Source organism: Polypterus senegalus, chromosome 3 (assembly GCF_016835505.1).
Source record: "Polypterus senegalus isolate Bchr_013 chromosome 3, ASM1683550v1, whole genome shotgun sequence".
Classification (NCBI taxonomy): Eukaryota; Metazoa; Chordata; class Cladistia; order Polypteriformes; family Polypteridae; genus Polypterus; species Polypterus senegalus.
Window position 1 is genome coordinate 11,276,558 of NC_053156.1, and position 17,172 is coordinate 11,293,729.

Sequence of the window (17,172 nt, forward strand, 5' to 3'; positions counted from 1 at the left end):
GATGTATAAAGAGAATGCCATACATATTAAGCAACAACCGCTCGGTGTTAAGTGTGTGCTTTGATTTTAGGGTCTTTTGACCCCGAGAAACAGGAGAGGAATGTAGGAGAACGCTGCACTCTCATATCTGCTTGCTGATAAGAGAGCTGCTTTTGCTGAAAGGCAAGGACGGGCAGCTCTTACGCTGCACACCGGAGCGCAGTTTATAGCAGTGCAGATTGCCGATGGGACACGAGGCAATCAGTCAAGTAGGTTGCTAGTTGTGCAGGAAAAACAGGCAGAGGTGTTTTATGGTAGTGAGCGTCCTGGTGAGAGCAGCTTGCGTGGAGAAGTTTTCAGGTCTCAACGAGGGGTGGAGAGAAAACCCCTGAGGCTAGCCTTTGAAAGGTGGCCCCCTGCAAGTGAGAGAAGGGGAGTGATAGTGGAGACCTACACAAACTGACAATTGTTTTTAAGGAAGGACACTTTTTAAACACTGATTTACATTTAACACGGAACTAGCATTGATCCTAATAACATTAAAGAATACGAGGCTATAGGGCAGTGAAACATCCAGCAACAGCAGCAGCAATGAAGCTGGTTATTGAGAGCACTCGTTTCAAAGCCCCTCTGTTGATTAGTGCTGCAGAGTAAAAAATATGTATATTGGAGAGACAGTGTACAAGGAAAGCTGCTATAATGCGAGGGTGACACATACAAGTAAAGTGACAATATGGTGTGCATTTGTTTAGTGATGGTCAAATGCAACAATTGGTATGAACAAATGGCATGTGGTGGTATAAAAACAGACAATGCCAAATTGTAAGTGAAAGAAAGGGAAAAGAGTAAATGTTTTCATACTGCAGTTTATACAGTACAGTAATCCCTCGCTATATCGCACTTCGACTTTATCGCAGATTTTAAATGTAAGCATATCTAAATATATATCACGGATTTTCCGCTGGTTCGCGGATTTCTGCGGACAATGGGTCTTTTTACTTCCTGTACACGCTTCCTCGGTTTGTTTGCCCAGTTGATTTCATACTAGGGACGCTATTGGCGGATGGCTTAGAAGCTACCCAATCAGAGCATGTATTACATATTAACTAAAACTCCTCAATGATATGTGATGTGCTTCCCGCACGGTGCTGGATTGTTTGCTTCTCTCTGCCTGATGGAGGGGGTGTGAGCAGAGGGGCTGTTTGCACAGAGGATACGGACGCTCCTCTACAAAATGCCGCTTTATTGCGGTACTTCTGGATACTTATAAGCACGTATTGATTTTTTGATTGTTTGCTCTTCTCTCTCTCTCTCTGACATTCTCTGTTCCTGACGGCGCTCCTTTGAAGAGAAGATATGTTTGCATTCTTTTAATTGTGAGAAAGAACTGCCATCTCTGTCTTGTCATGAAGCACAGTTTAAAGTTTTGACTAAAGGGTGTTATTTCATGTCTAGAGGGCTCTAATAATGTTAACAGTGTGGGAGAGTTTACAAGGGCTTAAAATATATAAAAATAACTACACAAATATATGGTTTCTACTTCGCGGATCAAGGGGGGTGGGATGGGGGTCTGGAACGCAACCCCTGCGATCGAGGAGGGATTACTGTATAGCAAATATGCTATACCAATAGTTAATCCATAACTTTTGGTAAAAGAAACCAATGCCAAGATAAAATTTGACACAGAAATTGAGTGTGGAGCAGCTGGTGTGTTTGTACAGCCATTGTAGACTGCAGGGCATGAGTTGAATAATGGGACTGAAAACTAAGTAAATTCAAGAAAGAAACAGAGGAAATGAAAGCAAAGCAAGTATTTGCATATGAAGGATTTTGAAAGTGATTTTGGAATGGTCATTTTAGCATTTAGTTGGAATGAAATTCTTATTGGCGTTTCAAGCAGCACATTCACATTGGGGATAAGAAAATGGAAGGCCGTGGTTTACCATCCAGTTTCTAGTGCTCAGCATGTAGAATAAAGGGGTGGAAAATCTAGCTAGTGAGCCAAGTTGAAAGCTGTCATTTTGATGTTAAGGAGGACATACTGAAAGGCCTGATGCGATTCATACTAACAGCTGGGTAGTTTTTAGGGTCTTTGTTACATAAGCACCAAAGCAGAAAGAAAGATACTTGTTGGCTAACTGTATATTTTCTTTTATTAAGAATCTCTTCAGTTCTTATGTGCTTATTTGTTTGTGTGTTTCTGTTCCATTTACCCTTTGGTTTTGTGTGTCTGATATGCTGTGTTTTTATTGTACAGCACTTTGGTCAGCCTTGACATTGTTTTTAAAGTGCTTTATAAATAAATAAAATAAGATATGTGTCACATATTTGTTAAGCCTGTCTGGTAGTTAAAGAGCTCTCAGAGTCATTGTGGAGCATGAACAGAAGGCAGACATTTTAATAAAATATGTGAGCACTCTCTCTCTCTCAATTAGAAATGAATATTATTTCATTTCACTCTGGTTGTGGACAAGGTATGGAAAGTTGAAGCACTGTTAATAATTACACCTGATAACAAGGTCTGGCTTAATAGTCTAGGAAGAACAACATCCAGAAAATAAGAAAACAGTGGCTGCTGGAAAAAAGGACATAAGACTTGATTTGACTGAAAGCCAGAAAATACTTTCTTGCATCCATTTCTATAGACTTTATTCGAACCGGAGTGAACGGTTTATTTTGGACTGAATTTGCGTGCAACAAAGTTTTTACACGGAAGCATCAGAATCCTGCTGAAAGAGGCCATGGGACTGCATCATCATCACCACCATCATCATCATGGTCAAGCATTGGACAGAAAACCCATACATTTGTTTGCTTTATCTCACTCACTCTCTCTCGCTAACCTGTGATGATGAAGACAACACAATGAAGAGCCCAGCTAAGCAGACATATTGAATAGCCATGTGGCTGAAAGCTGAGCACCAATGATGCCTTAACTAGAGACATTAAGTAACTAACCTGAACTACACATCACCATTTAATCAGGTTGTATGGTTGCCAATATTCAAATGTACTTTGCATATTGTTATTATTTATGATTATCATCAATAATACATTATTTTATGTGTAACTTAACTCCTGCTAGTCTTTTTACTACATTTAATTGCCTGAGGTTATAGATATAGAAGGGAAGGTGGGGATAAGTAATATACACTTATAAACAGTGGCAAGACTGTGAGATTAGGCATACTAAGGCTACATATTAATACAAAGGAGGAAAGTTGAGCAATATATTACTCTACCAAGATAAAAACACTTGCTGAACATATTCACCTCAACAAAGAGTTCTTTCTGGCTGAGAACGCATCAGCTCAGGCTGTAACAAATATCCTACACCCTAAAAGTGAAGTCACCTTCATCATCAAACTAGTAACAGCTCTTACAATTCTGGAGGACACTCACTGTCCTACTGCAGTCTCAGCATACAGCATCATGGAGGATCTGGGTTTCTACCTGATCAATGGAGCTGCAAAATAAGGTTCACTTGTGCTAGTGTGTCGTTTCATTAAAAGGAATGTAAAGTGCCAGTTCATTATTGGTTGTTTTGTTGTAGCTTCTTACAGAGAAGACAAAAAAAAAAAAAAAAATCCAAATCAAGGTAAAAAACCCTTCTTTTCAGCTGCTCCCATTAGGGGTTACCACAGCAGATCACCTTCTTCCATATCTTTCTGTCCTCGTCATCTTGATCTGTCACACCCATCACCTGCATGTCCTCTGTCACCACGTCCATAAACCTCCTCTTAGGTCTTCCTCTTCTCCTCTTGTCTGGCAGCTCTATCCTTAGCACCCTTCTCTCTCCTCATGTCCAAACCAATGCCATCTCGCCTCTCTGTCTCCCACTCGTCCCACTTGAGCTGACCCTCTAATGTCCTCATTTCTAATCCTGTCCATCCTCATCACACCCAATGTAAATCTTAGCATCTTTAACTCTGTCACCTCCAGCTCTGTCAGCTGTGCCACCGTCTCCAGCCCATATAACACAGCTGGTCTCACTACCGTCCTGTAGACCTTCCCTTTCACTCTCGCTGATACCCGTCTGTCACAAATCACTCCTGACACTCTTCTCCACCCTGCCTGCACTCTCTTCTTCACTTCTCTTCCACACTCCATTACTCTGTACGGTTGACCCCAAGTATTTAAACTCCGCCACCTTCACCAACTCTACTCCCGTCATCCTCACCATTCCACTGACTTCCCTCTCATTCACACATGTATTCTGTCTGTTCCTACTGACCTTCATTCCTCTCCTCTCTAGAGCAGATCTCCACCTGTCCAGGGTCTTCTCAACCTGCTCCCTATCATCGTTACAGATCACAATGTCATCAGCAAACATCACAGTCCACAAGGACTCCCGTCTCCTCTCGTCTGTCAGCCTGTCCATCACCATTGCAAATAAGGGCTCAGAGCCGATCCCTGATGTAATCCCAACTCTGTCAATCCCACTGCAGACCTCACCACTGTCGCACTTCCCTCACATACACATCCTGTACCACTCTTACGTACTTCTCTGCCCCTCCCATCTTCCTCATACAATACCACAGCTCCTCTCGAGGAAAACCGAAAATCAAACAAAATAAAACGGACTCCATAGGGCCCTACAGAAAGCAACATGAATCAGCCCTCTAGCTCACCCACACAAACAAACGCTTGCCACGCACGTCAAACACATTACCTTGCATGTGATATTGCCTGATGAACTGTCCGTAGCAGAACTCGTATGTCCACCAATCTTTGGTCTAAAAAAAAAAAAATTACACTGTTAAAATCTGTGAGGCAGAGAGATCTACACATTCATACCAGTGACTTATGGACCACCTTGTTTAGAAAAGTTTAAAATTGTTGTAAAGCATCTCTGTGCTAACGGGCTCATGTGACTTAAATGATGGCCGATTTTGATAGTACAGAAAGAAACCCATATTACAATTATGGAAACAAGGACATCAAATGTATACATTTTCTGCAGTGCATGCATTTCTAAGATAGAATAAGTTTACAGATGAGACCAAGACAGGTGGATTGGCAGAGAGTCGAGAATCCATTGAATCATCACAGAGGGTCTTGGACAGCAGACAGGCTTGGGCAGATGAAACTTAATGGAAGAAAACGTCAAGTATTACATGTAGGAAGTAACACTAGGGTGCTGCACCGTGTTAGCCATTATGGATGTGGTGAGAAGTCAAGCAAAGCGACACCTTTTACTGGCTAACTAAAAAGCTTTCGATGACTGAAGAAGGGGCCAGAGTTGCTATGAAAGCTTGCATATTGTAATTTTTTAGTTGGCCAATAAAAGGGGTCATTTTGCTTGACTTCTCACTAAATGTAGGAAGTACAAATGTGAGGTTTGAATACACAATGGGAGATCTGAAAGTCCAGCTTAAGAAAAGGATTTAGGAGTCGTAGTGGACTCGACATAATCAACTTCCAGGCAGTGTTCAGAAGCCATGAAGAAGGCTAACAGAATGTCAGGTTATTTAGTGCCTTGGTGTGTGGAGTACAAGTCACAGGAGGGTCTGCTCAAGTCTTTATAACACACTGGTGAGGCCTCATCTGGAGTCCTGTGGTCAGTTTATGACTCCATAAAGACACAGCAGCACTGGAGAAAGTCCAGAGAAGAACGACGAGGGGGTGAGTTATGAGGATTAAAAGAGCTGAGCCTTCACAGTGAGGAAGAGGAGACCTGACTGAAGTGTTTAAAATGATGAAGGGAATCAGTGCAGTGGATCAGACGGTGACTTTAAAATGAGGTCATCAAGAACACGGGGACACAGTTGGAAACTTGTGAAGGGCGAATTTCACACAAACATCAGGAAGTTTTTCTTTACACAAAGAACGATGGAATAAGAGACCAAGTAGTGTGGTAGACAGTAAGACTTTAGGAACTTTCAAAACTTGACTTGAAGTTTTTTTTGGAAGACTATGTTGGCTCTGCCCCCTGCTCGCTTCACTCGGCCACCCCTGGGTTTGATTAACCGGATATACAATTTAAAAAGATTGTTATTTTCATGGGAATTGTTACATACTCTTTCGATTCTATGTTGCATCGCTTCTCCGTATTCACAAACATAAACCTGACCGAATTGTGGTTTCTTTGAAATTAAACTTGTCGTAACTTTAATTGTTGCAGGATCACAGATTCTCATAGCGTATGGTCCATTATTGATCGCAAAAGGTTTATTGTAGACTCAGATATTTTCCCTGTAGCGTTTGTGGATTTCATATTCACCGAACAACAAATCTTTCTCGCGGATACACCTCTTCATTGGAAGGCAAAACAACTTTTCCCTGATGGCAACACAAATTAGATGATCTTCAAGTCTCTTGACTTGAACTTTAAAGCCTTACGATATCTCCATACTTCTGTCATATCACCTATGTCCATATATTCGATCTCTTTTCGCTGTTCCGTTATTTCACCGAGTACTAATTTCAGTTCGTTTGTGCTAATATGATATTTACTTTCTTTATTTTTTTTGAGCATTTCGAATTCCTCTGCTTACCTAATCTCTAACCTGCTCTGCATGTGTGTATCGCGACAACATTTTTGAACGCCTTTATGAAGACTTTTATTTCTGACCCCGATTGGACGTATGAGGTTTTCAATTCCACTTGGTCCGGGCCGATTATTACTTTCCTTATTTTCTGAATTTGCACATAGGATTATTGCTGTTCTTTTTTGCCTTCTTTTCTTTCCAATGGTTTTGGGTCTCTTTTCGACGCGCTGCTCTTCCTTCTTCACTTAGTCGTTGACATGCCATCTAGAACATTTAACATTTTTAAGCGCTGAGAGCACAATGAATTGTGTCTGCCAAAAGCATTCCAACAACTGAGAGGTTAGATGTCCGTGATCTTGTTTAAAATTGGTTGTTCTCACGGGACGTCAAAGTGACTTTCCGAGAAGGTCATGTCTCGACCCAAGATTTTTTTTTTTTTTTATATAATAGAGAGAAATAAGCAGACAGGACTAGCAAGCTTTGTTGGGCTGAATGGCCTGCACTCGTCTTGATTGCTGAAATGTTCTCATGTTCTAATTTAAATCTAATAAACGTCCCACTACATGTAGGAAGTAAAAATGTGAGGTTTGAATACACAAAAGGGAGGTCTGAAAATCAAAAGTCCACCTTATGAAAAGGATTTAGGAGTCGTAGTGGACTCAACATGATCAACTGCCAGTTAGTGTTCAGAAGCCATGAAGAAGGCTAACTGAGTCTTAGGTTATATAGCGCCTTGGACTTGTGGAGTAAAAGTCACAGGAGGTTCTGATCAGGCTTTTTAACACACTGGTGAGGCCTCTTCTGGAGTCCTGTGGTCAGTTTATGACTCCATAAAGACACAGCAGCACTGGAGGAGGTCCTGAGAAGAGCGATGAGGCTGATTGAGGGCTACAGGGGACGAGTTATGAAGATGAAAAGAGCTGAGCCTTAAGGAGATGAGGAGGAGACCTGACTGAAGGGTTTAGTCCACAGGATGAAGACGATGACTTTAAAATGAGGTCATCAAGAACACGGGGACACAGTTGGAAACTTGTGAAGGGGAAATTTCACACAAACATTAGGAAGGTTGACTTCACACAGAGAACTACAGACACTTGGAATAAGAGCAAGTAGTGCGGTGGGCGGAAGGACTTTAGGGACTTTCAAAACTCAACTTGATGTCATTTAAGAGGAATTAATTGGATAGAATTGACAAGCTTTGTTGGCTGAATGGCCTGCTCTCGTTTAGATTCTTCTGATGTTCTAAGAAATTCAGAAGCCATTAAGAAGGCTAACAGAATGTCAGGTTATATAGCGCCTTGACGTGTGGAGTACAAGTCACAGGGGGGTCTGCTCAGGCTTTATAACACACTGGTGAGGCCTCATCTGGAGTCCTGTGGTCAGTTTATGACTCCATAAAGACACAGCAGCACTGGAGGAGGTCCAGAGAAGAGCGGCGAGGCTGATTGAGGGGCTACAGGGGGTGAGTTATGAAGATTAAAAGAGCCGAGCCTTTATAGAGATGAAGAGGAGACCTGACTGAAGTGTTTAAAATGATGAAGGAAATCCGTGCAGTGGATAAGACGGTGACTTTAACATGAGAAGAAATCAAAAGTCCGCCTTATGAGTAGAATTTAGGAGTCACAGTAGACTCAACTGCCAGTCAGTGTTCAGAAACCATAAAGGAGGCTAACAGAATGTCAGGTTATTTAGCTCCCTGATATGTGGAGTAAAGGTCACAGGAGGTTCTGTTCAGGCTTTAAAACACACTGGTGAGGCCTCATCTGGAGTTCTGTGGTCAGTTTATGACTCCATAAAGACACAGCAGCACTGGAGAAGGTCCAGAGGAGAGCGGCGAGGCTGATTGAGGGGCTACAGGGTGTGAGTTATGAAGATTAAAAGAGCTGAGCCTTTACAGTTTAACCAAAAAGAGATAAAAATTTGGTATTTTTCAAGTCAGTGCTGTTCCTTCACAAACATGACATGTATCCATTTGCCACGTGAAATTGTGTTCTAAACAGAAGCACTTTCTATAAATAAAAAAAAAAAAATTATATCTTGCCCGCACAAAACACACGCATGCCATGTTTGTGAAGAAATAAGAAACTTATCCTTTAAGAGGTGACATGCATGACTGAAGCATTTCAAATTACAAAAGGGCATTCGACCAGCAGATCATGACGGGGACTTTAAAATGAGTTCATCAAGAACACAGGGGAAACATTTTATGGGTACATTTCAGACAAAAATGTGTAGGTTTATTCTCACATAAGGAAAAACAGATACATGGAACACGTGACCAAGTAGTGTGGGGGACAGTAGGAAATTAAGGACCTTCAAAACTCGACTTGATGCTATTTTGGAAGAATTAAACGGACAGGACTGGCAGACTTGTGGGGCCGAGTGGCCATTTCATAACTACATTTTTCTAATGTTTATGGACTAATCTCACTCTTATTAAAATCCTTGCTGAGGTCACCTTAGGTCTATGGGAAAGGTGCTATATAAATAACATTTATCATTATTCTTCCTTCTTCTTTCGGCTGCTCCCGTTAGAGGTTGGTACAGCGGATCGTCTTTTTCCATCTCTTCCTGTCCTCTGCATCTTGCTCTGTATTATTATTATGAAATCCCACCATTTGATGTCATATGGGAGGCAGACACCCCATCAGAACCAAAGTTCAGGCCTCAGTTTACACATCTCTATTGATTACTTTTGGTTAATCCGTCAGTATAGTTAAACAGTAACACTATAGCAAACACCACAAGTGCCCACTTTTCCAATTCTGTTGCTGGAATTTGCAGCATCCTTCTCATCTTTTTAATAGCAGTGCTGTGTATTAGCCCATGCTGCCAACATGTTAATCTAATAAACGTCCCACTACATGTAGGAAGTAGAAATGTGAGGTTTGAATACACAAAAGGGAAGTCTGAAAATCAAAAGTCCACCTTATGAAAAGGATTTAGGAGTCGTAGTGGACTCAACATGATCAACTGCCAGTTAGTGTTCAGAAGCCATGAAGAAGGCTAACTGAGTCTTAGGTTATATAGCGCCTTGACTTGTGGAGTAAAAGTCACAGGAGGTTCTGATCAGGCTTTTTAACACACTGGTGAGGCCTCTTCTGGAGTCCTGTGGTCAGTTTATGACTCCATAAAGACACAGCAGCACTGGAGAAAGTCCTGAGAAGAGTGATGAGTCTGACTGAGGGGCTACAGGGGACGAGTTATGAAGATGAAAAGAGCTGAGCCTTAAGGAGATGAAGAGGAGACCTGACTGAAAAGGTTTAGTCCACTGGATGAAGACGATGACTTTAAAATGAGGTCATCAAGAACACGGGGACACAGTTGGAAACTTGTGAAGGGGAAATTTCACACAAACATCAGGAAGGTTGACTTCACACAGAGAACTACAGACACTTGGAATAAGAGCAAGTAGTGCGGTGGGCAGAAGGACTTTAGGGACTTTCAAAACTCAACTTGATGTCATTTAAGAGGAATTCATTGGATAGAATTGACAAGCTTTGTTGGCTGAATGGCCTGCTCTCGTTTAGATTCTTCGGATGTTCTAAGAAATTCAGAAGACATTAAGAAGGCTAACAGAATGTCAGGTTATATAAAGTCCTACTGGTGTGTCCCAACACAATCCTAAAACACTTTACTGTTCTTGTACAATTATGCTGAAATGGCAGAGCAATCCCATATTAAAAATCGGGAGTGGTCTCCTCCCCTCGACTCTCTCGTATACTCAGATATGGGGATGGATATTTGGGGAGTAAACTGCAAGACAAGGATTATGTACATTAAAGAACCATCAACAACAAATCAAACCAAATCAATAATATATTGAACAATTATTATAAAAGCTGAATAACTTGAACTCAGCAGCTGCATGAATAAAAAGTAAAAGTAAAATACCACTTCCGGTTAATGGAAATAACCCAAAAGTTGATAGAAATCTACGTTTTGTACCAAATACTAGTATGCAGAATTTGGTTGACCGTAGTGAAAGTGTACTCAAGTTATCGTGTTAACAAAAATGGCATTTTAGTACGCGTGGGGGTCTAAAACGTCAAGATTCATCAAAATCTCAAAGTCAAATTTTTGGAATATTCTAATACTTTCTTCTATACTTCGTATACAAGAAAGTCAAAATCAAGTTGGCCGGCTTGCATTTGGGGTGGTCACTGTCCTAGAGGACATGCCATGTTTTAGTCAAAGCATCACCCAGCTAACTTCGATTTTAAAAGCACCGTAAAAATTCTCCCACTAGCTCCACTTCATCTGAAGTAGTGTGGTGCTGAGGTGCCACTCGTTGCATGGCTGCGCTCGGGTTCTAATATGGATCCCGAGTTGGTTTGTCGTGTGTTGGGTGTGGCAGTGCGCTGTATCAGAGCGTGCTCCTAACCGCCTCCTTCACAGCTAAAGAGGTGCCGATGTCATCTGCCGATACTAGCAAGTTTGACTCTTCTAACTGCACTAATGATACCTGTCGCTAAACTAGGATGGAAGGCACAAAAAGTGAGCAGCTAACATGCGCCAAGGTATAACAGGAAATTTCTTTGATCAGAAGCTAACCTTAAACAGACAGGGTGCGCCATCCATGGGCTTCAGTAGCTCAGATATCTCGAGGCCCGAGTAGCCATCGGAGTCGTCCTCTGCAGACGAGTCCTGCTGAAACTTCTTTGCCTGGGCAGGCAGCTTGCATTCGTACAGCTGCTTGTACTTCGAGGACACAACCAGCACATCTTCAGACAGCGCCTGAGAGGAGAAACAAACAAGAAGGCAGTTAGATGTATTCAGGACGGAAAAAGAGCTCACTGTCACCGGGCACAACGTTCAGCAGGGGGCAGCGTCTGACACACATGTAAAAACAACAAAAATGCAACCTCATCTCCTGTGTTGCTGTCCACTTGGCTTAACGTCGCCACTTACCCGGAGGAGACTTCAGACGTCAGTATTTGGCAATTTAGTCCCAATCCCACAGCCTCTAATTTGCCCATTTAAAATTATCAGAAATGCTAACTAAGGCTTCCTTTATCACGAAATGTTTACTCTTTGGTGGGGGGAAAAAAAACTCCAAATCTCTGCACTGATGCAATCCCATGGGACATTAATAAGCATTCTGGGCAGGACATCCTGCCCTGGACAAAGATTATTTACAATGAATGTCACTGGGGCCCAGCATTGTTGTAAACATGTCTCAGGCTAGACACCACCATGGCCTGTCTCTTCTGCCAAGGAATTTGATCTGCGACATTACAATCCTCAAAGCTGCACGTCAACCAGTGGGCCTTCCGATTACAAAAGTAACGGTCGCAACTCAAGGAGCTAAAGACAGACAACCGCTAGCTCTGCGGAGGAGATACGTTTCAGTCAGGTTTTAGAGACTGCACTGCTTAAAGTGATTAATGCCGACAGAGGAAACAGATCTATAAGAGCCAATCTTAGAAAGTTACGAGTTAATGTTTGCTTAATCTGAATTGAATATCATTTCTTTCATAGTCATAGCTAATGGTATGGTCTTTTCCCCCTATAAGACCGTAAAAGTTAGCCCCTTCTTGCTATAACTGAGGTACAGTGTGATAATAGCTCAGTTGCTGTGTTCAGAACAGGTGCCAGTACACAGGGACTTGAAAGACTCATTTTCAACTTAGAAATGGGATAAGCTTACAGTTTTCTGACCATTTTGTAATGGTTCAGAAATGTTAAGTAAATAGTAACGATTTGAGATGTAACACGATTTAAGCTTCGAACAGAACTTTTCTTAACAAGAATTCTTCCTTTTTTTGCTATTTTAATTTTCTTTTTTATGTGAACGGTTTTACTTTGAAATGTAACTAAACTTTTAAAAATGAAGATATATTTTGTCTGTGGAATCATTTCTGCGTGTCAGGCTTTTGCTGAACCTCATTATTTATTTATTTATTTTTTTTTTTTGAGTTAGAGCTGCTGAACTTTGGAAAAAACGCAGCTACAAGATCTGTTCTTGTTCTACTAGACCGGACACCACAGGCCACAGTGTTGTAATAAATCACCTCAGTCAAAGGGTGGGCCTTTCTGGCAGTGTCTTAAGTTGGCTTCGGCCTTATTTAACAGGCACAAATTCCTTGTTAGTTGTGCTGACTGAAGTTTGGAGGTACTTTGATATGGTGTAAGGCGTACCATGAGGATCTGTTCTGGCCTCACTGATATTTTATATCAATACTAGCCGCTCCCCGACAGGCCCTGCCCACGTAGTAGTGTAACAGGACCGTGAGGAGGGTCCTGCCCGGCTCCCCACCCCTGACGTCACGCTTCCCCCCTCACCTCGCGACGCAGCCTCCGTCTCAGATTAGCGCGATTAAATCACTCCTGCAAGCGAACTGTGATTCTTTGCGCAACGAGAGAAGTTGCAAAGTCAACCGGAATGTTCAAGCAAATTCTAGAAAAGAAAAAAAATAATTATCTAAATCCGTGAAGTAGTTGTCTCGTTTGCTAGCTACGAAGAGGCAAGGAATGCCCAGAGTCTGGCACGTGAGTGAGGAGGGCCCTGCTGCGTCTCTCTCAGATTCGTGAAAATTAAAATCAGTACCGCAAGCGAACTCTGATACTTAGTGCGATGAGAGAAGTCACAAAATCAACCGGGATGTTCAAGAAAAGTCTAAATCTTTTAAGTAGTTCTCTCGTTCTCTAGCACAGTGGAGGTAAGGTACACACACACCCGGAGGCAGACATGTGACATGCGCCCCACAGCTGTTTGTTATCCTTTTGATGTGCCTCCGATGTCAGTCTGTGTCGGGTCGGTGCTGATATAGCGCCTTATTCCACACAGGCTAAGACTGTGGATCATTTAAAGAAACTCCTAAAAACTCAACTTTTCTTTTAATTAGGCCTTCTTGTAACTACAATTTAGCCCTACCATTAAATCTAGGTATGCGTAGAATTATCATACTCTTCAATGAATTTGACGTCTTTAATCATTTTTTATCTATTTTTATCCCTCCAGTTCATCTTTGGGGGTGTTTATATTTATTTATTTATTTACGAAGCACCTTTCACAAACAGAGTTACAAAGCACTGTACACCATGGAAAACAAAACACACAGTTACAAACAATAAAAGATAAAATTAAACTAACATGTCAACAAATGAACATAAAACACAACAGCCATACGCTAGGCCTAAAAAGGTGCCTCTTCAATGTGTCGAGTGTATCAGGTGTCCATAAAGCACAAGGAAGGCTATACCACCATCTTGGTGATCCTCACGAGTCTTTAGCTGAGTATGTGGACCAATAATGCAGCCCTGGTTAGAGGACTCCAGTGGGCGACTGGCAGTATAGCGCTGTAACAAATCTGAAATATATCATGGTGTTTGAACATGCACAGCTCTAGAGGTAATTACTACAATTTTAAAACAGATTTTAAATTCCATTGGAAGCCAATAAAGGGAAGATGAAGAAAGAAAAAAAAAAAAAAATAAAAAAATCAGAGTAATGTGAGACCACATACTGGAGAGCGGGTTAACAATCTAGCAGCAACACACTGAAGAGATTGAAGCCACAGCAGCAATGTCTTGTTTAAACACGTAAATAATGCGTGCTTTGGATTTTTCCATGTCTTGATTATTGTGATTTTTAATGTCTCCATTTGAGGCTTTGATATTACTGTTCTTAGCTTTGATAGAATCAAAGAGAGCGAGATAAGGACCTGACAAGCATCAAGGTTTTCTGCCGGGTGTGGCAGAAGTGCTACAACCCAGGGCTCAGGAACTGTCCAGGCACCCCCAGGCGGTGATCACGGTCCCCAGTAGAGTTGAGCTTCAAAGCTCAAAACTCATTGTCCTGCTGTGAGCCAGAGGGGTTGCCCTCTTATGTTCCGGCGGAGGTATTGCTCTGAATACGCCATCTCCCCAGGTCCTTCCATCACAAAGGAGGGTCCCGGCCGGGCAAAGGCCATGTCCTTCTGTCACACTTGCTTTGTGGAGTAATCCTTAGGGTCCTTATGATCTTTAGTTATCAGAGTCTCTCCCAAACTCTTTCCTGAAGGTACACTATATTGCCCAAAGTATTGGGACCCCCATCCAAATCACTGAATTCAGGTGTTCCACTCACGGCTGTGGCCACAGGTGTATACCACCAAACACCTTGGCATACAGAAGGCTTCTACAAACATTTGTGACAGAATGGGTCGCTCTCATGGAATTCAGGCCTGGTACCATCAAAGGATGCTACCTGTGCCATAAGTCCATTCATGGAATTTCCTTGCTCCTAAATATTCCGCAGTCAACGGTTAGCGTTATAATAACAAAGTGGAAGCAATTGGTAATAACAGCCACCAAGTGGTGGGCCACAGAGCAGGGACAGCACATGCTGAGGAGTGCATTCTGCTGAATCAATAGCTACAGACCTCCAAAAGCTCAAGAACAGGGCAGCATAGAGAGAGCTTCATGGAATGAATGGGTCCCCACGGCCGAGCAGCTGCAGCCAAGCCTGACATCACCAAGTGCAATGCAAAGCATCAGATGCAGCAGTGTAAAGCCCACCAGACACCACTGGACTCTCGAGCAGGGCAGACGTGTCCTCTGGAGTGACGAATCACACAATCCGATGGAGGAGTCTGGACAGGAGAACGGGTCTGACCTGACTGCATTGGGCCAAGTGTGCTAAGAGGGGGAATTATGGTGCGGGGTTGGGCTTGGCCCCTTACTTCCAGTGAAAGGAACTCTTAATGCTTCAACATACAAAGCTATTTTGGATAATTTAACGCTGCAAACTTTGTGGGGACAGCAACATGACCGGGCACCAGTGCACAAAGCAATAAAGGAGCGAGTTTGGTGGGCTGCACAGAGCCCTAACCTCAACCCGGTAGAACACCTTTGGGAATGGAGACTGCGAGCGAGCCAGGCCTTGCTCGTCCAATATGAATGCCAATGCTCTCCTGGTCACAAATTCCCATAAACACCTTGTGGAAAGCCTTCCTACACTCACCTAATGAATTATTAGGACCACCATACTAATACGGTGTTTGACCCCCTTTCGCCTTCAGAACTGCCTTAATTCTACGTGGCATTGATTCAACAAGGTGCTGAAAGCATTCTTTAGAAATGTTGGCCCATATTGATAGGATAGCATCTTGCAGTTGATGGAGATTTGTGGGATGCACATCCAGGGCACGAAGCTCCCGTTCCACAACATCCCAAAGATGGTCTATTGGGTTGAGATCTGGTGACTGTGGGGGCCATTTTAGTACAGTGAACTCATTGTCATGTTCAAGAAACCAATTTGAAATGATTCGAGCTTTGTGACATGGTGCATTATCCTGCTGGAAGTAGCCATCAGAGGATGGGTACATGGTGGTCATGAAGGGATGGACATGGTCAGAAACAATGCTCAGGTAGCCCGTGGCATTTAAACGATGCCCAATTGGCACTAAGGGGCCTAAAGTGTGCCAAGAAAACATCCCCCACACCATTACACCACCACCACCAGCCTGCACAGTGGTAACAAGGCATGAGGCATCCATGTTCTCATTCTGTTTACGCCAAATTCTGACTCCACCATTTGAATGTCTCAACAGAAATCGAGACTCATCAGACCAGGCAACATTTTTCCAGTCTTCAACTGTCCAATTTTGGTGAGCTCGTGCAAATTGTAGCCTCTTTTTCCTATTTGTAGTGGAGATGAGTGGTACCCGGTGGGGTCTTCTGCTGTTGTAGCCCATCCGCCTCAAGGTTGTGGCTTCACAAATGCTTTGCTGCATACCTCGGTTGTAACGAGTGGTTATTTCAGTCAAAGTTGCTCTTCTATCAGCTTGAATCAGTCGGCCCATTCTCCTCTGACCTCTAGCATCAACAAGGCATTTTCGCCCACAGGACTGCCGCGATACTGGATGTTTTTCCCTTTTCACACCATTCTTTGTAAACCCCAGAAATGGTTGTGCGTGAAAATCCCAGTAACTGAGCAGATTGTGAAATACTCAGACCGGCCCGTCTGGCACCAACAACCATGCCACGCTCCAAATTGCTTAAATCACATTTCTTTGCCATTCTGACATTCAGTTTGGAGTTCAGGAGATTGTCTTGACCAGGACCACAACCCTAAATGCATTGAAGCAACTGCCATGTGATTGGTTGATTAGATAATTGCATTCATGAGAAATTGAACAGGTCTTTCTAATAATCCTTTAGGTGAGTGTATAAGAGCTGAAGCGGTCAGGGCTGCAAAGCGTGGGCCGACTCCATATTAAAGCCTATGGGATGTCATTAAAGTTCATGTGTGTGTGTATAACGGCAGGCGCCCCAATACTTTCAGCAGTATGGTGCATCTCCACTGATCTCTACTACCCTACTTGGTTTAACCAGTGCAACTTGGGGACAGAGCCAGTCAATTCATCAGGCGATATAGCCGTAGGTGTCCTCCTAAGGTGCCGTCGTCAGGTTAAGGGACACCAAGGGGACCCCAAAGGTAATCAAACTCTTATGATATGAATGGTGCGCAATTACCTCGGAGTAGAAGTGTGCACATGCTCCATAAAGCCCATGGTATATACACAAAAGGGCACCATTTGTACTGCTGCTGGGGTGCACGCGCCAGACACCAATGGAGAACCATCTAACCACCCCCTTCTGTAGGGATTTACATGGGTTCTGACTGGCACTACTTGGGGTTCACTTATTTTATTGCGCCTGCACAAATTTCTTTTTTTTAAGCACATTTCCAAACTACACACAAAGTCCTCCAAAC

At 42.7% G+C, this 17,172-nt stretch overlaps 1 protein-coding gene across 1 annotated transcript in view; it reads right to left on the reverse strand.

Moving 5' to 3' along the window:
* The window catches only part of os9 (OS9 endoplasmic reticulum lectin), a 113,823-nt gene that overhangs the window by 64,330 nt on the left and 32,321 nt on the right, over positions 1 to 17,172 (reverse strand). The window contains 2 exon segments of the mRNA XM_039749597.1: positions 4,652 to 4,715; positions 11,025 to 11,207. Of these exon segments, the coding sequence (XP_039605531.1) occupies positions 4,652 to 4,715; positions 11,025 to 11,207 (247 nt within the window).